The sequence below is a fragment of the Rhinoderma darwinii genome, chromosome 7, assembly GCF_050947455.1.
Source record: "Rhinoderma darwinii isolate aRhiDar2 chromosome 7, aRhiDar2.hap1, whole genome shotgun sequence".
Lineage (NCBI taxonomy): Eukaryota > Metazoa > Chordata > Amphibia > Anura > Rhinodermatidae > Rhinoderma > Rhinoderma darwinii.
Genome location: NC_134693.1, coordinates 122,438,817 through 122,463,916, shown reverse-complemented (window position 1 = coordinate 122,463,916; position 25,100 = coordinate 122,438,817). Strand labels below are relative to the sequence as shown.

The 25,100-nt window shown below is 43.7% G+C and overlaps 1 protein-coding gene across 4 annotated transcripts in view; it reads right to left on the bottom strand.

Moving 5' to 3' along the window:
* Positions 1 to 374: 374 nt before the first annotated feature.
* The window catches only part of SLMAP (sarcolemma associated protein), a 91,225-nt gene continuing 66,499 nt past the window's right edge, over positions 375 to 25,100 (bottom strand). For 2 of the 4 annotated variants that reach the window (XM_075833932.1, XM_075833934.1), the window contains 11 exons: positions 17,132 to 17,191; positions 13,962 to 14,042; positions 12,347 to 12,403; positions 10,738 to 10,863; positions 9,405 to 9,479; positions 7,785 to 8,105; positions 7,328 to 7,445; positions 6,187 to 6,358; positions 4,723 to 4,857; positions 2,529 to 2,618; positions 572 to 659 (listed from right to left, as the gene is read on the bottom strand). In XM_075833932.1, the coding sequence (XP_075690047.1) occupies positions 2,535 to 2,618; positions 4,723 to 4,857; positions 6,187 to 6,358; positions 7,328 to 7,445; positions 7,785 to 8,105; positions 9,405 to 9,479; positions 10,738 to 10,863; positions 12,347 to 12,403; positions 13,962 to 14,042; positions 17,132 to 17,191 (1,229 nt within the window). In that variant the 3' untranslated portion in view covers positions 572 to 659; positions 2,529 to 2,534. Of the gene's footprint in view, positions 660 to 2,528; positions 2,619 to 4,722; positions 4,858 to 6,186; positions 6,359 to 7,327; positions 7,446 to 7,784; positions 8,106 to 9,404; positions 9,480 to 10,737; positions 10,864 to 12,346; positions 12,404 to 13,961; positions 14,043 to 17,131; positions 17,192 to 25,100 lie in introns of all 4 variants that reach the window. The other 2 variants (XM_075833931.1, XM_075833933.1) reach the window with 1 other exon arrangement.

The following is a 25,100-nucleotide window of genomic DNA, read 5'->3' as shown; positions in this document are numbered from 1 at the left end:
TGGATGTTGACTGCTACGTGTGCAGTGAGTAACAAATACGGATAAAGAAGGGTTCATATTTAGAAGGAGCATGTGCCGGACAGCTCTGTCACGTGGGGGGGGGGGGGCAGCAGGCCGACTGGATCAGCTTATCACTGCTATACTGGACGAGTGCTTCTTATGGCAGCAGGAAAAAAAATAAGGAAAAAAAATAAAATAAAGATAGTCTCATTCTTTACAATAGGATTCTACAGTAAAACAGCCACAAACCCAAAATATCATAAATAATTTGGTACCAAGAAGCCTGCTGGAGGCCATAACAGTATTTCCAATACCACCAAACTAGACTTAAAAATCACATGAACGTTGCAAGCAAAGTTTTGCCTACCGTAGGATAAAGTCATGTGTTTATTCCCCTGTTGGACAAATACATATATTACAGTTTAAAGCAATTGCCCTACTGCGGATCTCTTTCTGAGATTTGTGAGTTTATAAGAGGTAAAAAGGAAGAGTAAGGATCAGTTTTGTGTTCTCCGAGCATGAGCGGTGTCCGCTTCAATGGAGGACGGTACATGGCTTGAAAAGCGGTCTCATTGTGCGCCTCTGCTGAGGCCGGGGTACAGCATCACCGCGGTCACGGCAACCAACACCGCTATCCCGGTCATCCAAGGCCACTGTCTCTGTTGGAAGAAGACCGTGTTAACATTGCGGGAAAGGAATCGGAATAATCTTTAGCTTTATTATGTCTGGAAGAAGAATGTATGTTTCATCCATTAATTTAATCTTTGACACCTTTTTTGTATGTTTTACTGTCTTTCTACTGAAGGTCCTTGAATCTCCTAGCTGTTCCTATAAATATACATGTCACATAATAGAACCAAAACGGCAGTGAAGCCACTGAATAATCTGTTGTACTGCAAAACGTCTTCCAGCTCAGGGTGGGATTACGGGGATAACAAAGGTAAAGAAGAAGTTAACACAACGGTGAATTTTACAAGCAGACTTTTATAAAAAAAAAAAAATATATATATAAATGGGTAAAAGTTCTTTAGAACAAGGATATTTGGAGTTCCTACAGGGCCAATCACTGGTCACCGCAATGACATCACTAATTATGAAATGGCAACAAGCCAATGCGGGTATGCAATGTTTCATCACTATGGAGGAGACGTCCGCATACAGAGAAGGACATGGAGCATTGGAGAACAGGAGAGGAATTAGTAAACTAAGAATATTGTGACGTTTTCTTAGGGCTCTGTTCGCACTAGCGTCCCGGCTTCCCCTTATAACTGTTTCGTCAAGCTTTCCAGTATTTTTGAGGGCAAGCACAGCGGTCTGCAACGCTACTCTTGCTTTCAAAAACATTAAACCCCCGAAAGGCCCTACAAAATTTAATGGAGTATTTCTTGGAGTCAGAAGTTTTGATTGATGGGGGTCCGATCAGTGAGATCCCAACCGATCGCTAAAACAAAAGTGCTCAGATGAGCACTGCACCGCTTTGTTTATGATTGGCTTTCCTTGGAGCGGTGTACGGGCTCAATAGAAAGTCTATAAAGGTGGTATACCGCTCGCTCGGCCTTCCAAGGTAAGACGATCAGAAATGAAACGCCACAGCGCTCACCCGAGCGCTTCTGCCGCTTCGTTTTAGCGATCGATGGGTGTCCCCGTGCTCGGACCCGCACAATCAAAACTTCTGAAATGTCACTATGACATGTCAAAAGTTGTGTTACCCTTTTATTAACATTTTGCAGACCCCCTGCTGCTCTACAGATGCGGCATGTCCATAAAAAGTTCTAATCAAAGTGGGAAACCCACACAACACATAGAAACACATTTAACAAACAGAAGTTTTTAGTTTTAGGATAAAGGATCCAAAAAGGTGGAAAACTCAAACACAGGTTACATCCATTCCGAGGAAGACTTCTCTGTACAGCGACAGAATAAACCCCCCCCCCCCCCCACCCAAAGCAAACGACAGCAGGCATCTGTAAAAGAAGGATTACAACCCTTCCTGTCAGACACATAACATTGGGTTATTCTTCAGACTATTTAGCGCCAGAGAGTTATTGGAAGACATGAAAAAACTCAGACAACAATTGCTGTGATTTTGAAGTTAAAGAAAAGAAGCATTTAGAAAGGTGCCGAGTCCAGAGAAGATCGAATAATCCGACATCTTATACTATAAACGTGAATGTGCAATGTGATGATATATTCCATGTACTACAAGAACCAGCGTCAATGAAGATATATACTGCTGTAGCGTTTCTTGGGGAGCTCTGCAGAGGATATAGTCCGTGCTCTATATACTGTACATGTATAGCGGAGCTCCACCAGTACCGGCACCTTTCTATAAACACTTCATTTCCAGCACTCAGAGACCATGATGAACGGGGGGAATGTCAGTGTTTAGCGCACACAGGAAGAGACAGACATGTTAGATGATTAGTGGATCCCGGGAGAGATCTTGTCCGGCTACCTGACCATGCACTAATATTACACAGATGGGTCATGTAGGTGGACAGTGAAGGACAGACAAGAGCAGCGTGTACCTTTCTCTACCACAACAGGCCGTAACACCAATACAGGATGACCACGAATACGCCGAAGAATACGGCTGGGACGGGAAGTAACGTGGAAGGCTGAAGAAGGGAAGGGATATTAAAAATCACTCGGGTGCTTAAATCAGAATAAAGCTAGAGAATGTGATTTCACTGGTAATAGGAAACAGATCAATCAACAGCCACCTGCAAAAAGTGCATTTTAGAACATCTCAGAAAATATATTAGTAATGCAAATCAAGTAGATTAAAATCCGTTACTCAATCAGGTAATTCAGAAACCGCCATTTATCTCGAGGATCAGGTGAGGACTGGAGAGAACACTCCTAATAGTATATATGGTCATTGGGCGACATGTACCTGGATGATCCCTTACATGATCTGAACAGGAAAACACCAATCACATTACACTAATCTCTATATATAAAACATTTTCCAAATTCAGCTATTCAAAGTTATAGAAATGGCCCAGACAGAAGCCGCTCAGAGATTAATGGGACCTGCCGGTACTGTATGCCCACGGTATTAGAAAATGGGCAGATTTACAGCATGTGGCTCATATTTGCCGTGACCTCATCAGCCCTTCCACTTTCTTTAAGACTCCACATTTGATCCGCCACATTAACAGTTTCCTCGGCTTTACCTGGCGCAGCTAGAACAGACATGGCGGACAGATTTAGTCACACATACAAACATCAGATATTCAGTGAGAGAAACAATGCGTCAATCACATCTCACATGACAAGCTGGTGGCATTACATAGGTGACACTGCGATTACAGAACAGAGTTATTTTCGAGGTTTGTGTTGGATCAAACTACGAGCACGCAGATTCTATAACAGCCTGTTACTGATCAGCAAGGTCTTATCTCGTTTTGAATGGCACCTCCACCTGTATCGATGCCATGAGGCACCATGGGAAATAGCTGGGAGCAGATCTCATTAAAAAATGATGCACGGAATTAGTTTTATACTGTAAATAAAAATAAGGAATGTGACTGTGTAGGAGATGTCTTAATGTAAACGTTTCAGTCAGTATCCGAAACGCGTCGTTGTTATGAACACAAGTAAAAGAATTGTAGCGTAAACAAACTGGTTGTTTTGACATCACTCCTAGAGGGGGCGCTGTACAAAATATGTAGAACATCAAAAGCCCTGTGTCTCTAATGCCAGACAACCTCTAAAGCTGGACATAAAGCGTGAATGTGTTCTCAGGGAGAATGCCACCGCCAGGCTTATTCCATGACAAACAAAAAGTTCGGCCATGTTGAATATTAACAGGTTTGACATTTCTCTCCCCAACATTCGTCGTCAAGGGAGAGTCGGGACGCCGCCGTACACATTAGATGGTCGGCCGCTCCCACCGAAATCGGCTGAAATACATCTCGTGTCTTATTCTGAGGGTTCTTTATAGAGGTCAATAGCAGGGCGTTGCCTGTAGGTCACGGTAAAGTCGCATTATGGCTACTTTTTCTCAATGTCTAGGTTTCCCTTTGGGGAAAAAGTCACAAGCGACCTTGCAATTATTGCAAAAAAAACAATATTGCAAAGTCGCTTGAGATGCAGTGAACATGTTTACCTTGACGCATGGTGTACACGCCGCCTCGCCTTATGGACAGTATTTTCCAGTGTACTCTAGCGCCAAGCACACCACAACGAGTGGCTTCACATGTGCTGCGTGCCAGTCTAGTGCATTTTACATAACATGCACATCCCACAGGAACATTTAGGCCGCTAGGTGCCATCTCTATACAGCACATAACCCTACATCAGATACATGCGAGGAGGAGTTCTCAAGGATTCATACCCTATGGACTAAGGGACAAGGTAAAAGTAAACTTTAGAATGGCGAAGGTACAAGCCATCTTTAGACACTGCAGTAAAGGGTCAACTGGCATAGCGGGGGTTATCTCATCTACAAAGCAGAGCCGGTCTCACTACGTAAAAATATCCTAAAGGAGCCGACACTATAACAAGCACTGATGAGATAAAAGAAGGAATAATGGACTGGAATAGAGGCCGTGTGATATGAGACGGCATGAACTAGAGAACAATGGGCACTAAGTGAAGTCATTACCTCATGGTCTATAGCCCATATAAATAAAGCAGTCAGGGGTCTGGTATGTATACAAGCTGTAGTGGAAGGTGACGGGATGCCTCTTAATACTCATGGAGGAGACCACTTACATTATTCCCCTTCTCCTGCAGCAGCTTGAGGTTCTCTTTACATTGCTTGAGCTCTTCAGCAATCATTTGCTTTTCTTCCTCTGTTTTTCCGAATGTCACTTTCAGCTCTGATAATTTTGCTTGAGTGTTTTCATACTAAAAACAAGAGACGAAAATCAGAAATCAGGTTACCAGTACAGTGTCATTACAGGATAGCGGGCACATTACAGTGAAATTCTTTAATTCGGCGCACAATGGTGTGAGAAGGCCTCAGAATCGGACATCTCCACACCGGAGCTCATCCAGGGTTGGGACAAATCATATTTATTGTATAAAGAAAAAGTGAATGCAGCTTTCGGATGTACGTGTGTGTGTTCCAATTGCTCACAGTTTTCAAGATCTTCAAATGCAAACAATGAATGTTTCCATTCACTGACTGCAACCAGAGGCTGAAAATTGGTTATGACCTTGTATTGCTGACCCAGGTGCACAGCTTTTTAAGCGGATCAGATCTGAATCCTGTATCACACACAGATTTGTTGCAGAAATTTGGACGATATATCTGAAAGGGGTTGATTCTGCCGCATGTACATGGATTTCTGCAAGCTCCACTCAGATTAATGGGACAGTCACAGAAATTTCCGCAAGATATCTGTCATGTGTGAACATACTCTAACAAACCGCACACCGTTTCATCAAGCAAGGCTTCCAGCCTCCGGATGTAAACATTGAAGCTTCCATTCACTGACAGTAAACACATATCTTGGAAATAGTAGGAAATTGAAACCGAGTATATTAGAAAGTTACATAACATTTCACTATGCAATGAAAGTTTATTTAAATATATGTACATATGCATGTATCCAGGCTTCCAATAGATCAGAATTACTCATTTTAAACTGTCAGAACACGATCTCGGTCGCCAACAGTATCGCTCCGCCCGGTGTGCTGACTAGGCTGGAGTAACAATACATCCACAGTGCCGTAATGACAAATGACCACGCTGTCCAACCACTCTGAGGTTTTGGCCCTAATGATATGTCTTGTGATGTAACTTGGCTATGGACTACTACACTACGGACTACTACACCACGGACTACTACACTACAACAATGCATCCAAATCCACACATTAGACAGAGAGAGACTGTTGGCGGGGGACAGTAGAAGAGGGCTGACAGAAAGTATGTTACAAAGTTTTATATGTTTCTATTTTTTACAAGTTCCCAGCCACATCAAGATTCAGAACAACTTAAACTTTCAAGCCAACTTCCTCAAAGATTCTAGGATGCCATTACAATAGAATAAACATTGTTTTAATCTTTCACTTAAGGTTAAATTGCAATTGGGATTTTTACTAATAGGTTTATACCACTAGAACGGTGTGCTTTATGTATAGTACAAAATGACATTGTGAGTACTTCATACTGCGAGTACCTGCGCTCTTTGTATACGTATTAGTACAGTGGGCGTTTGTCAAACTCACTTCTTGCTGAATGTGGAGTACCCGCTTCTCCGCCCCTTTAAGTTGAACTTTCAAGTTGTCCGCCTCTCGCTGACTCTGTTCTTTTAAGCATCCCACCTGACTTTCAAGTTCCTTCCGAGTGCTCTCCAAGACACCCAGATCACTAGAGAGGTCCAGAGAATGCTTCTGAGAGCTGGAAGGGGGTACCGAGAAATACAAAAAATAAAAAAGTGTCAATATATATTTTAAATAGCTTGTCAGTGGTAAAAACATCTTCATGATACTGCTGAAAGTTCATAGAACAGAGGAAGTGTCCGTACTACTGAAGGCATCATTTACACTGGCACCATGGAAGACATTGGCCCCTATCCCACAATTTAGGAAATAGTTCGGAGAGAAACAGCACTGTCCACCCTATTTTTATTTTACAGGGACAAATTATGGTGACAGGCTCTCTTTGTAGCAAGTATGTTTTTATCTTAAAATTCCTCATCCGGAGATTATAACTGCTCAGGTTAGTAACGCCCTGTCAGTCCATCTCACCTTCCTGGTGACACAATCCGTTCTGAGAGAGCAGAGAAGAAGCCACCACTCACTATTAGGCCAGGTCCACATGCATCAGAAACGCTGCAGATTTTCAGTGAAAATTTGTGCATTGAAAATCTGCAGCGGATGACATGACCAGCCATGTGGAGGAGATTTGAAAACAATTCTCATTCACATTTTTCTGGAATTTGTTTGCACAGAAATTGACCCCCAGTACAGATTTTAAAATCTGCATCATGTCCATTTCTGCTGCAGATTTTCACCCATTTCAATGTAGAGGAGTGAAATCTGAAACAAAATCCACATACAGATATGCTGCGGCATTGTGCCAGACTGTTTCTTCACATGTGGACCCGGCCCTTATATTGCCTGCATCGTGCCAGTATAGGGGTTGTACTGCTCACAGCAGTAATCTAGCTAGAGGAAACCTAAGGCCTTATTCATTCACATTGTAGATTGTCAGTATTTTGAAGCCAAAATCAGGACTGGATGCAAAGAGAAGTATAAATAATTTCCCGTGTTTAGGATCCAATACTGACCAAATCTGCAATATGTGAATGACACCTTTCTGTTGATGATCAACAACAAATCTTGTAATGGCAAAGCCCTTCCTCACCTGCGAAGCTCGTGCTCCATCCTCCGGCACTCTCCAGTCAAAGAAGCATTCTCTTTCTGTAAAGAGGAACATTCTCCCTCCAGAGCGTTGACACTTTTTCGGAGTGCCTCCATTTCAGCTGTGAACAACAGGTTATTAATCAGTGTGTAATAAAAAGTTATACTTTAGGTATCAATTCCTCATGATTTTCAAGATCACCGATTGCAGTCATTAGGAACCTATATTATTTAGTTCCAATGGAGAAAAATCTGTCCTGGTCATGTGATGAACACACGGATGTCTGGCTTGTTACAAGATGCATCTGTGATCACCGTACTGTAACGAGCTCTGCCACTGTGTGATCTTCACATGACCGGGATAGAATTGTATCCAGTGGTAGTAAACAAAAAAAAGGTTCCTACAGAATAACAAAAAAGCAGAGATCTTGGAAACCTTGGTTGGCCGGCACACTACTGACCTTGTAATCTTGCGGACTCAGACGTCTGCTCGTCCTCCCGATCCTTGCACTGGGCCTGGAAACTGGCCTGTAGATTGACTATTTCGGTCTCATACTGACTGGCTGTTTTACGCCAATGTTCAAGCTCAAACCGCACCTCCTGTAATTCGCCCTGAAGTTCTGCTATATCTCCTTCCCGTTCAGTAGAAACCTGTTCAGAGACGTGTTTCAGGATGGCGATCTCTTCTTGAGCATTCATCAGCTCTTCCCGAGTACTAGAAATATCATTTTCTTTTTCTTCACGCAAGATTTCAATCTCTTCTTGTAACCTGTGCAATTGAGCTGGGGAGAAATAAAAACAAAAACTATGCGATATCAGGGTGTCAACGTCTCCAGTCACTCAAACTTTGGGGATAGATCTGCTTTTTGCCCTGAAGTGAGTATTCTTAGAGAGGACCCGTCACCTCTCCTGACATTCGTTTTAGTAAACAATTGTTTTTCCTATGAAATAACAATTTTGAAGCATCTTTTCTTGTGCTGCTCCTGTTATTCCTCCTAGAATTTTATGAATAAATTGACAATTGGGCGTTACGAGTTGGGGGTGTGTCCCTGCACAGTCTGACCATGTCCAATCAGTGCTGACCGTGTGAGACTGTAGGGACACATTTGGCATAGGTGTTTTTAATAGCAGGAAACTCCATAGAAAGTGTTCCTACCTAATTTTTCTCAGTTGGCCCCTGAGACTACAAGGAAAGGTGAACTTTTTCCATCTGTTCATTTTTGTTGTGATGCTGTACCTGTGGGGGGACGTGGTCCAGAGCCAAGGTGGCTTATAATAGAAGCATGGGTGCTGTTGGTCTCCTGGGTTGCTCCCCCTGCAGGTGCTGTGTTGCAATGGCATACTACACTTGGTAGAGGTGGAACCCACTTCAAAGAGGTCGCCGTGAAGTGGCAAGTGGGCTTATACAGCTTGATCAAAACGTTTACTAAGAACCTCATGTTCGTACATTTTATTTTGCGTAGCCGCAATAGATCAAGTATAGCAAAGCGGATGTGCGGTCCAGGTTTTCGTCTCCCCTTGTGGATGTGTAGGGACACAGCCTTTGACAAAGGTACCATCCAGTTATTAATTTATTCATAAATATTCAGGAGGAATAACAGAGGAACGGCACAATGCAAAGTTATAAGAAAATGCTCTAGAATTGTTATATCATAGGAAATATTTACTAAAAATAGACATGACAGGAGTGGTAATAAGTTCTCTTTAATCATTTATTCCTCTGCCCTACTAGCACTTTGCCAGCTGGACTTTACAAATGAGCCTAAATTGCTCAAAAAAAATTTTTAAGTGATATATTTCTTAGGCTCGTTTCCCCATCAATTTGACTGGACCAGTATAAGTCCATGTGCGGCTTGTTTACTCTAATGGCAGTTGTGGGTCGCCATAATTCTTGTATGTAACTGAGCTGACGGCTGCAGGAGATTCAGTGCTTCGTTTGGGGAAAAAAACTAAAATTGAATATTTTTTTTTTTTTAGCACAACCTTAAGCTTTAAGGATATAAAGCTGCTTTGAAATATGTCAAATAGTCACATAACATAGGCACTGGGTCTTTGGTGAAGGCTTACATTAAACCTAGTACCTTGGAGGTGCTGAATCTGCTTGGTGGAGTCTTCGGCCTGCTTTCTACTGGATTTCCGCTCCTCTTCTAGAAGTGCTGCAAACAGAAGCACAAACAAAGCTCTATCACTGCACATAAATGAAAACCATCGGACGTGGGCTCATATTATACATGGTCGGCTGGAGGAATGTCCTAGTTTCAACTGTATGTGTCCTCAGTTGGAGCGCTACACTGCGCGGGGGCCACCAAGGGAGCGCTACACTGCGCGGGGGCCACCAAGGGAGCGCTACACTGCGCGGGGGCCACCAAGGGAGCGCTACACTGCGCGGGGGCCACCAAGGGAGCGCTACACTGCGCGGGGGCCACCAAGGGAGCGCTACACTGCGCGGGGGCCACCAAGGGAGCGCTACACTGCGCGGGGGCCACCAAGGGAGCGCTACACTGCGCGGGGGCCACCAAGGGAGCGCTACACTGCGCGGGGGCCACCAAGGGAGCGCTACACTGCGCGGGGGCCACCAAGGGAGCGCTACACTGCGCGGGGGCCACCAAGGGAGCGCTACACTGCGCGGGGGCCACCAAGGGAGCGCTACACTGCGCGGGGGCCACCAAGGGAGCGCTACACTGCGCGGGGGCCACCAAGGGAGCGCTACACTGCGCGGGGGCCACCAAGGGAGCGCTACACTGCGCGGGGGCCACCAAGGGAGCGCTACACTGCGCGGGGGCCACCAAGGGAGCGCTACACTGCGTGGGGGCCACCAAGGGAGCGCTACACTGCGTGGGGGCCACCAAGGGAGCGCTACACTGCGTGGGGGCCACCAAGGGAGCGCTACACTGCGTGGGGTCCACCAAGGGAGCATTACACTATGTGGGGGCACTATGGTAGCAGGATATTGTGGGGGCTGAACTGGGTGTGTATGGGCAGGAATAGGGCTGGGTTAGAGGCGTGTATGGGCAGGGTTAGAGGCGTGGCTTAACAGGAAAAAAATTAGCCGCGACGTGATTCGCGTTGTCCCTCTTTACAATAATTGAAAGTTGGGATGTATGCCGGTGGTTGTTATTTCAGTTTAGAATAAATATTGGGATGCACTCCTCTATGGTACGGTGTGGTGCTAGTAGGGTTGGGAAGAGATCCCTAAATATGTAGACATGGAACCCCAGCACACACTGGCAGGTCTGGCGGACATCCAATACACATCTCACTCCATTAACAGCGACAGTGACAAAGGCTGTGGATTGGCCGAAACATCAACCAAGTCGCCCGATACTTAATGATATACTATTTCAGTTTATACAGCTTTAATAAATATTTTGCCTGAGACTTTACGCCCACCGTTCTCCAGAACACAAATCTTACCTTGAAGTTCTAAGCATTTTTGTCTGCTGGATATTGCAAGATCCTGGGCGTCTGACAAGTCCTTGCGCAGCTGCTGTAGGTCCTGCTTTGCATCATTAGAGCCAGACTGTACATTATGTAGCTCATCTAGGAGACACATCGCAGAGTATTTGATTATTTATTCGCGGAACCAAAATCGTAGTAGACCACGTGACCGGGTCAAGATTACCGGACAGTTCCGAGGGTGTGGAAAGATTTCAGATTACAGGAATGATCTTAAAAATGTATCCCTGCATACTGTAATTCCCAATGTTAGTGCGTTACTGCCAATGAACTATAGTGGGCTGTATGCCACGCGGCAGCACGTTTTTAAAGCTTGTATTCAGCTAATGAATGTAAATAATTAATTCCATTCACTGAGAGCAAGTAGAAACTTTGAAAAATGTTGAGAAATTGAAACAGAAAGACTAGGCTCTGGTTCCACTTTTGTTGGTTGTTTTACATCATGTTTCATATTCTGACAGCTAAAATAGTGTAGTATGCCGTACTGTTATATGTAGTTAAAAATAAGTGATGAACACAAGTCGAAAAGGGGAAGGGCAGGACGGATAATGGTGATTTATAAATGGATCACAACGGATCAGTCACACAGATCAGAACAGTACACAATAAAGTTATCACAACAGGACACAACAGATGGAGCAAGCCAATAAATTAAAGTGGTTCTCTGCTTCGGACAAGCCCTTCTTGTGAAAATTGATCACAAAGCTTCCCTCTGCTAGGACTCCAGTGATCAACTGTAATCTGTGGGGAAACCTAGCAGTAAGTGTTCCATTTCCCTGCAGTGCCACCACAGGAGAAAAGAAGAATTACAGAGTGAGCATTCAAATCAATAGGTTGACTGTATAATGAATGCAGGACAGGAGAGGTCCTCCAGACAGAGGGAGACACTGCACTCTGAGATAAGGATTCTCAACAAATTCCCTCTATTACCTCCACATTAGGGAATAGAGTTAATAGACATAAGGCTGTCTTTTTTGCGACAAAAAACGCTGTGGCCAGATGTTATAGCGCTAGGCTAATGAGGAAATATAAAACAGCGTTTTCTTTTAATTTGCCTTGCGTTTTTTGGCTCCATGCCATTTTTTACAAAATCGCCACAAGGCTGGCTTTGATGTTTTTCCAGAATTTAGTGGCAATTTTCTTCCACAGACCTCCATAGTTTTTATTTTTCCTCTTCCAAAAAACACAAGTGTCAATTTGTATTGCGTTTTTTCATGGTGTTTTCAGAAAAAAAATCATGTACTGCAAAGAGTCGTCTTACCATCACATGACTTGCAATGTAAGAATTGCCACCTAAAAAACCCTGCAGGCAAATACCTAAAAACACATGTACCAAATTTCTAAAAATTTTCGAAAAATACATTTAAATAAAAAAACCCTGTGTGAAGGAAGCCTTAAAACCCTGTGTGAAGGAAGCCTTAAAACGCTGTGTGGCTCTTAGCCAATGTAGTACACGCTATGGGTTACAGAAGTTTCTCATTATGACTAGATTCTTGTGTGCCTATTTCTATTCTTTATTTCAAAAAAATCTGTGGCCAGTGTTAGCAGTGGCTGAAAGACGACTCACCTTTTAATATAACTTTATTGAGTGGTTCATTCAGCTCTTGTTCATCCATTTGGCCGTCTGTAAGTCAAGAACACGAAGAAAAACCTTTCATGAAATAGTTTTGCACAATTCTTATGCCGACATTGCCAAGCCACGTGCATGGACCCTGAATGGTGGAACCGAGTCCCTGCAGTTCTGTGTTGTGGACCTGTTGGCACTCCGTGCAGCTGCAGCACCATATGGTGTCTCAGAGCCATTTTTTTTCTATCCTAGGCTAGATACTTTTAGGATAGAATACCATGAAATATCATGAAATGCTGCCTGCCGTGGTATCAAATCGGAGCACACGGAAGTACAATATGGACACCATATAACGGATCTATTCACATGTACATGAGGCCTTACAGACATGCAGCTCAACATGAAGTCGTTTTTATTATAAGAGTTCAGTACTTTGATATGTACAGCAATGGTGCAGATTACAGATACACAAGGACACGTCCTGCTAGGTCTCATCCAAGATGTGGTCTCCTCCTATATGCAGAATCGTCTTTTCTTTAAAGACTAAAGGCAATTTTTTTTTTTACATAAGTAAAATTTTACATCAGTGTGTTTTGAGTAACTTTGTAAATACTTTTTATTAAAAATTACTTTTACTTTTTTTAGATACAGCTGCTCTGTATTCTCTATACGGAGATGCTGCATCTAGCGCTATTCACTGTATCAGTCAGCCCCGCGGACCCGGACATGCAGGATTCACTTGTAAACCATCACATCTAAATTACGGTATTGTGAGATTATACCTCGTCAGGTGGCTATATCTAAAAGCAGCCCTTGATTCAGCGCTGTTCCCCTTTCAGCGTAGTTATTTTGCAGGTTTCCAGTGTTGTATGGCCAAAACCGACACTAGGTTAAGTCAGAGTAAAAAGTCCTTTAATGGTAATAAGGATACAGGCGATGAGTTTCGGGTCTCCTGTATCATCATTAAAGAACTTGTTACTCTGATTAACCTAGTGTCGGTTTTGGCCATGCAACACTAGAAAGCGGCAAAATACTCCGCTAAAAGGGAACAGCGCCGAATCAAGGGCTGCTTTTAGATATATTCACCAGACAAGCAATACCACTATCGATTGAAACCGGACAAGCGTTGGTATCCTGACAAACCCGTGGCTTGCAGTTCCCCGGATTTCCACATCATAAAGACCGTATCTACAGGGGTGTCGTGCTCTTGGCACGACATCCCCAGGTGAGCATTACCTTGACAGAATCATCCTTTCAACACTCAAATGTGGGATTATGCCCTATGTCTGTGCCGTTGTGTACTTTTTTTTCCCTTCTATTGAACATCAGAGTTATGAACTTAGATGTAATAGATAGACATGAGGGACCCGCCAACACTGAACCCATCAGGTCCACGGGACTGACTGATTCAGTGAATAACGCTAGATATAGCTGCTCTGTATAGAGAATACAGAGCAGCTGTATCCAAGAAGGTAAAAATAACTTACTAAAAAGTATTTACAAAGTTACACAAAACACATTGATACACCTTTTTATAAAAATAAAAAAAAATGTTTGCCTTTCAAAGGTGTACATTGCCTTTAACACGGACTTCTGCACATATGAGATCACTTACCTGTAGTGTCGTCACTGCTTTTCTCCTTGCTAGGACTGAGCGTGTCTGATAAATCTGAATCCTTCACTTCTGCAGGACTCCCTTAAATAGTGAAAAATAAATTAACTGGATGTGAAAGTCAAAGGGACATGAATAATGGCTACAAAATACAGAAATAAAAACCCTTTTGGGATTTAAGCGCATCTTTTTAATCCATGAACTACAAATTAATTTAAGCAGTGGCATCAGGGCCCGTACATGCCACCCCTCTTACTTATAGCAATAGATCTACTAGATGAAGCAGTCACGTGAAGAGTTACGGGTAGAGCCACAGCTACAGTTTTCAGATGTGGTACCATGATGAGGATTTCCATAGAAAACAAGCTAAGAACATTGACTTACAATGGTTTATTTTAAGAAAACAGCAGCCACGGGAAAAAACTGCATGTATCGAGGAGCTGAAGAGGCGCAGTTTTCTGCTCTACGACTATTTGTACATAAGACTGCAGTGAAAGTAGCAGAAAGCAAAGCACAAAAAGAATAGCACAACCCAATAGAGAAGCCAGTGAGAAAAAAAGACGAAGAAATACGGTCGCTGACAAAAAAAAAAGAAAAGAAAAAAAGTTCAATAATTCTAAAAGCAATAGGATTTCACTGTAAATAAGAAAAAGGGATTGTATATCAACATGTAACGTGACCAGCAGAATTATAGGTGGGGGTTAGAAAGTTTCTTTAAATAATTTCAACAGGTGCCTAGTATATGGAAACCTTCCTTTCAGTCCCATATTTTACGGTTACAGTCTTCAGAATTGGTTTAAAAAGAACCTGAGTGCAGCATGTAATGGGGAGAGCTGCACGATCCCTGGGGCACTTTACATCTTTCTCCTACCCTCCTTCGTTATTTAGATATCGGTGCCGTTATATTTGGCACCCGATATTTAAATAACCCCCTGAACCATCAATGGGGCGTGCTTAGGCAAGGGGGCGTGTAACATCGCTGTGACACTGTCCAATCCGCTACGGACAGTGTCACAGGAAGAGCTGGAGAGAGGAGAGCGTGTGCGCGCAGCTTGGAGCTGTGCGTGCATGCGCTTTCACTCACTTTTCAGCTCTCGGCAGACAAGGACAAGACTGTGCGATCTCTCGTGCGTGCGTGCACATGCTCCTCTCTCCAGCTCTTGTTGTGGCATTACCTGTAGCTGATTGGACAGTGTCACAGCGATGTTACACGCCCCCTTGCCTAAACACGCCCCATTGACAGTTCAGGGGGTTATTTAAATATCGGGCGCCAAATATAAACGCACCGATATCTAAATAACGAAGGAGGGTAGGAGAAAGATGTAAAGTGCATAGGCTGCGTAACCTCCTATAGTCACTGTAGTCCCCCATCCCATTCTCTGGGGGGGGGATCATGTTTCACATGCTGGGCAGCAGATTAAAGCAGCAGAACAGAAGAGCTGTGTCTCAGTAGCACAGCGAGTAATTACAGCACTACCATACACCTTGTAATCGAGGGGCATCCGTGCAGCTGTAAATATAGGAAATGTCTTGAGGAAAGGGAATCCTGGGAACCTTTACAGGGTAAATTAGCCCACAACAAGCCCTAGTAAAATGAAAAAAACAAAAAAAAGTCCTGCACAGAGATGGGCAACAGGAAAAAAAACTACTTCTGAGCTATGGTACTATCTGGTGACCATTCGGACACATGCAGTAACTGTAATTTTCTTTTTCATAAGCTCAGATAACGTCTCTAATATTCATGGATTCTGGATTTGTAGTTGTACAGTGTCCTGATGGCACATTATACAGACGGGGCACAGATAAATATTTTAGGACTCAGAACTTTAAAAGTCATTTAGAAGGGAAACTACAGAGTCCTTTAGACACCCTCATGAATATTTAATGTACCCTGCCGTTTGCTAAGCAGCTGCCTCAATCTCTGGTGGAGAAATTAATGTGTCATCCACATTATTTGCAAGCGCTGGTGGCGTATAGTGATAAGGACCGTGTTCATGGGAGAAGCAGGGGAATCCGTGTAATCTGTCAGGTGGATGACCATGTATTTGATGTTTAAATGCTGCTGTGATTTCCATAACTCACCTACACAAACTTAAGAAATCCGGCTTCAGAAACATCAACCAGTGCCAACAAGCAGCAACCTCAAAACAATGCCGCTTATCAGTTCTGCAAACAGGCACATCCTGCAGAACCATTTAGGGACAAAACAACTGGTGCCCTAAACACTTAGGAATGAGATGTGGAAGGAGGAGGGAGATACAGCGAGGGGGGCACTTCCATCAATGCCAACACTCACACTGCTGCCAAACAGCTTTACCCTTTCTGTGCTGGCAAAATCTAGCAATAGAGGGGGTATTACGTCAATTCACCCCAGCAATCCACCTAACATATGGAAGATGTTCAAAATAGAACACATATGGTGTCATTTTATATGGATCTGCAGCAGCTGTAGAGTCGAGTACCCCACTGCATGCGACTGTGATAATGGCGACTGATCCCCTAACTAACCCTGCTCTCCGACACTAATTCTGCAATACACAATAGTAATATTACATGTAAAAGTAGTAAAAATGAACTTATAAAGATGTGAAATTCAAAGCATAGAAAAGGAACATAAGGGGTCAATTTATAAAAATTGCCAATTTATATTGCCTCGTGTATACCAGGTGCCCATTGCCACATGATTATGGGAAACAGAATCCAATGTTTCTCAAACGTCTGCAACCAGTAGCTGTCAAGTTGTCATCAAACTACAACACTGAGCAAACCCTGTCCGCTGTTGCTGACCACTGAAGACTATAAAGTAGTGATCTGCAGCCCGTGCCTCTCCGGCTGTGGCGGAACTACAACACACAGCACGCCCTGGCAGGGAGTTGGGAGTTTTAATACAGTAGAAAAGGCACAAGTTGCAAACTACGACTATAAAGTGTTTAGAAAGTTTTGAGCGCTTAGATCAGTCTGTCCATACTTCACAGGACTTCTGGAATATAGACTAGGTACTAGAATCAAATACAGCTATGGGCATACATTAAAAAAGCAAAATCACATCAAACGTATAGTATGAGGTTAATACGGAACTATGAAAGTTTACCGAATCATTCTTCAATAACTATCAAGATATGGCCGAATCATTCCATACGGTCACAATGTATAGTCTATACCCCCTACAGTACCTTTCAGATGCAGAGATTCTTGATCGGCTCTAGTCAGATGCTCCACTTCTATGAGTTTGTCTGTCAAACAGGAGAGAAGCTGGTGAGTGGAGATGAGGGAAGCAACACACCAGAAAGTGGAGCACATTCCATGCCCTTATTTAAAGCAGAGACAGAGTCCACCCATTCACACGAGCCGGGGAGAAACCTGCCCACTACCATACAAGCTGTCCAAATGATGAATATTCCTAATCCTCACTTTATCGGGCAATTCTCCAATTGCGTCGATTTATAAAATAGGTGAATTTATATATAAAACATTCACAATGTGGAGCCTGGCCAATAAATGAGGGATATAGCTTGTGCTTTATACACATAAAACTAAACTTTCTTAGATGATCTTCCCGACATATTCCCTAACATATGCCGGCTGCTTTTTCACACTTCATACAGGAAAAAAAAAAAAGTTGGCTCCCAACCTTCAGCTGCTTTGGATGAAATACAGTTCCATTAATGGTCAAAAATGAACAGCTACTCAAATAATGATAACATTTATAAGAGATAGAGGCGAGATATTCCACTGCTGAGCGCTAGGAAGTATTAATTGCTTGTTATATGATGCTGAAAAGATGCCATAAGCCTGATGGTAACCGCCGGTGATATAGCCCTGGAGTTAATGGCTATAACACTGGTAAACCATACATAGTACCTTCAGCCACCAACAGCTAGGGAGCCTTATGAAGGGAACTTATGGGCCATAAGCAGCTAGGGAGATATATCAAGTGTACCTATGAGCAGCTAGCCAGCTGTATAAAATAAACCCATGAGCCATAAAAGCATCTAGGGAGCCATAAGCCGTGGATCCATGAGCAGAAAGGGAGCCATAGATTAATGGGTTTACTTTATATGGCTCCCTAGCTTCTTATGGGTCCATATCATATGCCTCCCTAGCTGTTTATGGCTAATGGGCAGCGCCGGCTCTAGGTTTATGTGGGCGCTTGGGCGACACAGGCTTAGTAGGCCCCTTTGCGGGTTAACTCACGGCAGCAGTAAAATGGCAGAAAACTTCACTTTGTGCCCCCATATGGACATTAGGCCCTGTTTGTCCCCCATAAATGTAGATCGCGCCACTCGTGCCACACCCCGCCTCCCGGGTCGTGCCACGCGGCCTGCCCCCCACACTCCCGGGTCGTGCCACGCGGCCCGGGCCCCCCCACACGCCCGAGTCGTGCCACGCGGCCACCCCGGCCCCACACTCCCAAGTAGTGCCACACGGCCGGCCCCACACTCCCAAGTAGTGCCACATCATATGGCTCCCTAGTTGCTCATGGGTCCACGTCATATGCCTCCCTAACTGCTTATGGCTCATGGGTACAATTCATATGGCTCGCTAGCTGCTCATGGGTTCACAAGAACCAAAAGCAGCTAGCGAGCCATTTGAAGTGGACCCATGAGCCAAAAGAAGTTAGGGTGGCATATTATGTGAACCAATGAGCAGCTAGCGAGCCATATGAAGTATGCACATAAGCCCCTAGGGAACTATATGAAGAGGGCGCATGAGCCATAAGCAGCTGCAGATGCTAGCAATCACTGGCAACATGGTACCAGCATTGCTAAGTCTGAAACACAAAAGTATCGAAGTTCACATTAGGCTAGGAAGCACGGAAAACAACAAATATACAGAAATGTAATTGATCATAAAAAGTCGACGAAGATCTCGAGTACATAAATATGCTGGCCGTAAAACCGTGCAGATGGGCACAATATAGAATTAATTGGGTACACAAACTCTGTAAAATTCTTCTAAACCTATAATTCTTCAAGATAGAAATACTCCATACATTATCTATAAATAAAATCTCTAAGTGTTTTTTTTTGTCCGCAATACATAGACCTCTTGCGGCTGTACTGAACCGGACTTGGATCATCATAGAACTCCATAGTGATCTCTATATGGTTCACTTCAATAGAAACGTTTAGCTAGTATAAGCTACAATAAATGAGGTTTGTATGATATATTTTATAGTCTACATCCTCGCAAATATGAATACATATATATATCTAATCTCACCCCTCCCCACGCACACAGCATGAGGCCAACGACAGCGTAATCAATACTTCTATATTACTGAAAAAGGTAGAGGCCGCCAAGTCAGAGCAAGAGGACGGGCAGACCCAGAGATCACCTGCTCTCTCTAGGGATTCCCTGACATACAATACCCTGAACCTTCTGCAAACATTTCTTCTTTCCCTTTCCTATACAGCCCCGTTTCCAAGAGTGCGACCTTTCATACCTTTCCAAACTCACACTTGCTTTAATTATAGCGCCACGGAGTGACAGCTCAAGATGGGCGTTTGCTGGTCACTCTGCACACAAGACAAATCTTGATGAATCATCGCACATGCATATGGAGGCCAAAGGACTTAACAGGGACAGAAATAGACATGAACTGTCACTGGTGTAGGCATGGAAGGAATGACCAGGCTCATACAAGATAGCAGTACTGTGATTGGATCCACTAGTCAGTGAGAATATCACAACTAGATACCGGCGAGATACAAAACATAAGGCCGCGAATGACTAGGCAACTTAAAATTGGGCGATCTTCACTTAAAGAGGCTCCGTCACCACATTATATGTGGCCTATATTGCACATAATGTGATCGGCGCTGTAATGTAGATTACAGCAGTGGTTTTTATTTAGAAAAATTATCATTTTTGACGGAGTTATGACCTATATCTGCTTTATGCTAATGAGTTTCTTATTGGACAACTGGGCGTGTTACTTTTTGACCAAGTGGGCGTTGTAAAGAGATGCGTATGACGCGGACCAATCAGTGACCAATCAGCGTCATACACTTCTCCCCATTCATTTACACTGCACATAGCGATATAGCTATATCGCTATGTGCAGCCACATAAACACACTATAACATTACTGCAGTGTTCTGACAATGGATATACATTACCTCCAGCCAGGACGGGATGTGTATTCAGAATCCTGACCACTTCTCCGTGATTTACAGCATAGCAGGCGTAGTCTCGCGAGATTACGCTGTAAGCCGTGATTCACAGCAAGATCTCGCTGTGCTGTAGTCTCACAGAGACGCTACAGAAGTGGTTAGGATTCTGAATACACATCACGTCCTGGCTGGAGGTAATGTATATTCATTGATCGGTGGGGAGCTTTTCTGTAGCAAGGAATGAAGAGTGGATGGGGGCATTAAATCAGAGGATGAGAATGGATGTGGTGGGGGAGGGGTCGCGTATCAGGTCTAAGTGAAACTGTTCGTAACTAGCGATGAATTTTCCACCAATGAGGTTAGTATGGTAGTTAATATGCTACAAAGTCAATCGCTTGGGTAGACCATCCCCTGAAAGGTTTCTATATTTTTCCCATCTTGACATGTTTCCTGTCCTACAACAGCGAATCCCATTTATAAATGGCCTCTAAGAGGTCACATGTGCTCAGTAATGTTTAATGCAATTTGTCACCTTGTTCCCGATCTATATCCTGTTCATCTATGAGAGATCATCTCGTTTTCAGTTCTAGCATACACTTTCTCAAGACTGTACAGAAGTAGACTATGACATGTCGAGAAGCCAGCCTAGGAATGAACGGTCTAGCTTTGACAGCCTGACTCCGCTTCCATGTAAAGCTGTCAGAATGTAATATGACCATTGCTGGGCTGCCATCCTCTTCATGACTGCACTGATGCTGGGCAAGCCTGAAGAAGACCACATCGAAACCAGCCAAGTACATTAAACCGTCTCTAGATGAACCCACGTATGAAAAGTGAAGTGCAATGAATCAAACCGTGCAATTTTCTGTTACCAAAAAAGAAAAAGTGAACCTAAAAGTAATGATCATCAATGATCGAACGATCACATGGCTCAACAAACCGAGACAAATCCAAACAGCCTAAAAATCGATGGAGCCCCTAAAAAAAGACCAATCAATATAAGAGAGTAAATGGTCTCACGTAAACAACACCTTCTCAAAAATACTACGCTGCTTCCGTAACTGCCATTCACTACTATGGGAGTTACGGAAACAGCGTAGCTCAGCGAGCTACTCTGTTTTCGTAACTCCCGACCAGATAGTCAGGAAGTAGCCGAGGCAGAAAAAAAAAAGAAGAGGGACATATCCTGAGGATATGTTTTAAATGTGTCTCATGGGAAAACCCCTTTAATTTTCAAAACGTGTATTACAGTTCTTTTGAGTTCAATGAGAGATCTGAAAAGGAACAGTTCAGTGGATCCCTGTATACCAACCCTGATGACCTCTTTGGACGCGTCGCTGACATGTCAGAAGAATAAAAGTGAACACTGTGATAATTCAGGGAATATACAAAAATTATGTAAATGACCAAGATATAGACTATAGGGCATATGGATGTCAGAGTAGAGTCCCCTGCTCGAAACCAAACAGTAGCTTCTCACTCTGGCAGATCTATTACATTGACGGCCATTTATCTGTGGGTAGCTGCTTGGCAGCCGTTTGCTGGGGGTCTAGGGAACTGGATTCACAACGGATCACTACCATATTAAAAGAAAAAAAAACACTTGGGTATATTTCCACATGAGGTGAGCAACTGGTGGGCTCTACACATTTATTGGAGACTCATCCCCAAACATACTGTGGTGGACCCTTCACATATTGGATTTTTTTATGCTGCAATTCCCTATTATGCCTCTATTATTAGGATCGCTCACTTTGTGGGAGCTTACAGATCCTGGAAGCAGCCAGAAAACCAACGTTCCCCATTGATTCCTTTTCAACCCATCAGCAGACACAGGCTAAATACAGGCTGCTGTTTTCTGCTGACGGATTTGCAGGCAAAAACGTCGGTACTTAAACTTCCCACCACTGTTTTGATCTATTATTGCATTGCTTCTGTCTGAGATCCTGCACAGTATTTAAATTCTCCAATATACGAGTGCAGGTGAACCCACAAAAATCAAACATCCGCACCTATAAAACAGACGAGGGAAGTCCTGATATGAATGTGCATCGATACGTGTCCTAGGTTTGGTGAATGTGAGTTTATTAAAAAAAAATCATGACAATGTATGACCTCAAGAACGGCAATAACTCCACCCGGATGGTACCCTAGCAGGAAACGCAGTCACTGGAGCCCAGTAATAGCAGCAGCTGCCACATTATTTTTTCTATATTAAGCCATGTGGTTAAAGACCTGGTGACAGGGAGGCTCGAACCAGACATCGTTGATCGGCGCTCGTCTGCTCCTGTCACGCGGAGCTATGGATGGATTGTTACTCCGATCACTCGTCCCCATCCATTATTATGCTGAGATGGAATGTGCTGCAGAGAACTATAATCTTTTACTTTTTTTAAACGATACGACCAGCAAATGATTGAGTGTTTGCTCGTTCATCTGCTGATCGTTCCCCTTTTTACACAAGGCAATTATCGGCAACGAGCGTTATATGAACGCTCGTCTGCCCGATAACCGTCCTGTGTAAAAACCCCTTAAGTCAAGTTTCAGACAATCGTAATATGGGCGCATTATTAACCCAGTATTAAAGGTCGAAAAACCCTCGCCCATCCTTATTGGACTCTATTATATATTTTATCAATAGTCACAGAAACCGCATGAAATTTTGGTTTGCAAGAAATTTATGAAAAAAACGACACGAAAGTTACAAGCGCATTTAAAGGGAACCTGTCACCAGCATTTCACCTATTAAACCAGCAATACCTGGTAGAAATGGGTGAAAAATCATTTTTATATAACCTATAATTATCTTCTAAGTCGGCTCTGTGACTTTAGGGTAGGAAAACACACAGCGTATTCAGGGCGGATACACGGCGTCAAACTGCGCAGCATATTCGCTCTGAACACCGCAGGGAATGCCGTCTGAAATCCCGCACCATACAGTGGTGTGTTTTTTCGGGCGTAAATTCCGCTGCGTAACTTATCGCACATACTTACCCCCTCGCTCCTCTGATGTCCACTGCAGCCCATGATTGGCTGCAGCGGTCACATGTCCTGCAACATCATTCAGGGAGGCCGGACTTGAGAAATAGCAGGGAACTCTGGGTAAGTAGAACATTCTTTTTTTTTCTTACTTGTGAGTTTTTGTGGCACAATCCCTGACTCTGCCGCATATATTGCAACACACACCACTTTGTTGCGGGTTTAAGAAACTGCACCGCAGGTCAATTTCTGTGCGTTTTTTTCAGCGGCTTTTTTCCGCAGTGTGGGGACAAGATTTGTTGAAATCTCACCCAAAATGCTGCGGATTGTCCGCAGCGATTCTGTTGCGGAAAATCGCAGTGTTTACGCTGTGTTTGTACCCTTAGTATTTTGTTTATTTTATTTAGTGTTCCTTTGCCGTATGCTAATGAGCAGAAGTCATTTCTTAATTTTTAAAGTCATATCTTCATTCCTCAAGCCTTTACTAGTTAACCCCGCCTCCTTACTTTTGATTGACAGCTCCTTGCCTCCCCACAGCACACACGAAATCCCGCGCTTTCGCAGCGATGTCCTGTTCTGGTGAGTGCGCACAACGGGACACCATAGCGGCGCATGCGCAGAAACTAGATTTGAGGCCCAGACGAAGCACGGTAGGGTGTTGGACCATACATGACGGGCACATGCACGCTCTCTCAAACGAGATTTTGGCATTCAAGACGGGCCAGTTTTCAGAGCAACGAATGAGACTGCCGGATTATTACCATAGAAGGCGCAAAATGTTTGCAGACCGTTATTTAGGTGGGAGGAGGAGTTTGTGAATGTTTGTTTACCCCGTCGTAGGGAAATCATGGTTTGGGCTGCCAGAACTAACTGTTTGGACCACATTACATCACTGGGCTTCATTTATCATCTACAATCATTTATCTTAAAGGGGGTTTTCCCATCTTGGACATTTATGGCATATCCACAAGATATTCCATAAACGTCCGATAGTTGGGGGTCCCATATATGCAACTCTCTAAAACGAGCCTCCGGGACCTCTGTCCTACCTTGTCCGGCTCCCACTGCTCACTGTCTGAAGAGGTGGTCGAGAGTTACGGAAACAGCCGCGCTCACAGGATTACAAAAACATGTCCTCCTTCCAGAAACCGCGCCACACCCGTCCATGGATTGTGTTTGGTATTGCAGATCAACCATTGAAGTAAATGGGGCTGAGCTGCAACACCCCACACAACCTGTGAACAGTCGTTGTACTGGTTTTGGAAGAAAGCAACAATTTTAGTGATCACGCAAAACCCCTTTGGCTCCCATAGAAGTGAATGGGAGTTACGAAAACCACGTAGCACAGCTAGCTACACTGTTTCTGGATCTCGGGAGCTATGGAAATAGCGTAGCTTGCTGTGCTACTCTGTTTTAATTGTAATTCAATTCTCTGCAATGAGCTTGGCTGTTTCCGTACTCCCAAACACCTCTTTAGACAGTGGCCGGGGAGCAGCGGGTGCCAAACAAGGTAGAACTGGTCAGGGGAGCCCCATTCTAGAAAGAGGTGCAGACCCAGAGGCGGATCCATTTCTATCGGACATTTATGGTATATCCTGTGGATATTCCAGAAATCTCCAAGATAGGAAAACCCCTTTAAATATACCAGCATCTGATGTTTGGAGATCCAGCAGTGCCTGCAAAACGAATTATTTCCCATTGCTTATATAGCTAGCGCCAATATATTCCACAGCATTGTACAGAAGTGACAATAAACATCAGTTTTAGTAACTACTGGAGCGCACAATATAACTTCTCTCTTCCTCATACACACTAGGGCCCCGTTAACATATGTCAAATTTGATACGGATCTTGGTGCAGATGCCGTGCTGAAATCCACATAAGGACCCACAAAACTTTGCATCTCATGCATCTAAACGGGGTTTCCGCAACTCCATTCACATGTTGCAGTAAATCTCCGAACTGATTTTTGTCTGCAATGCAGAAAAAAAAAAAACCCTGCAGAAACAAGTAGCATACTACCGATTGGTGCGGATGCCACATGAAA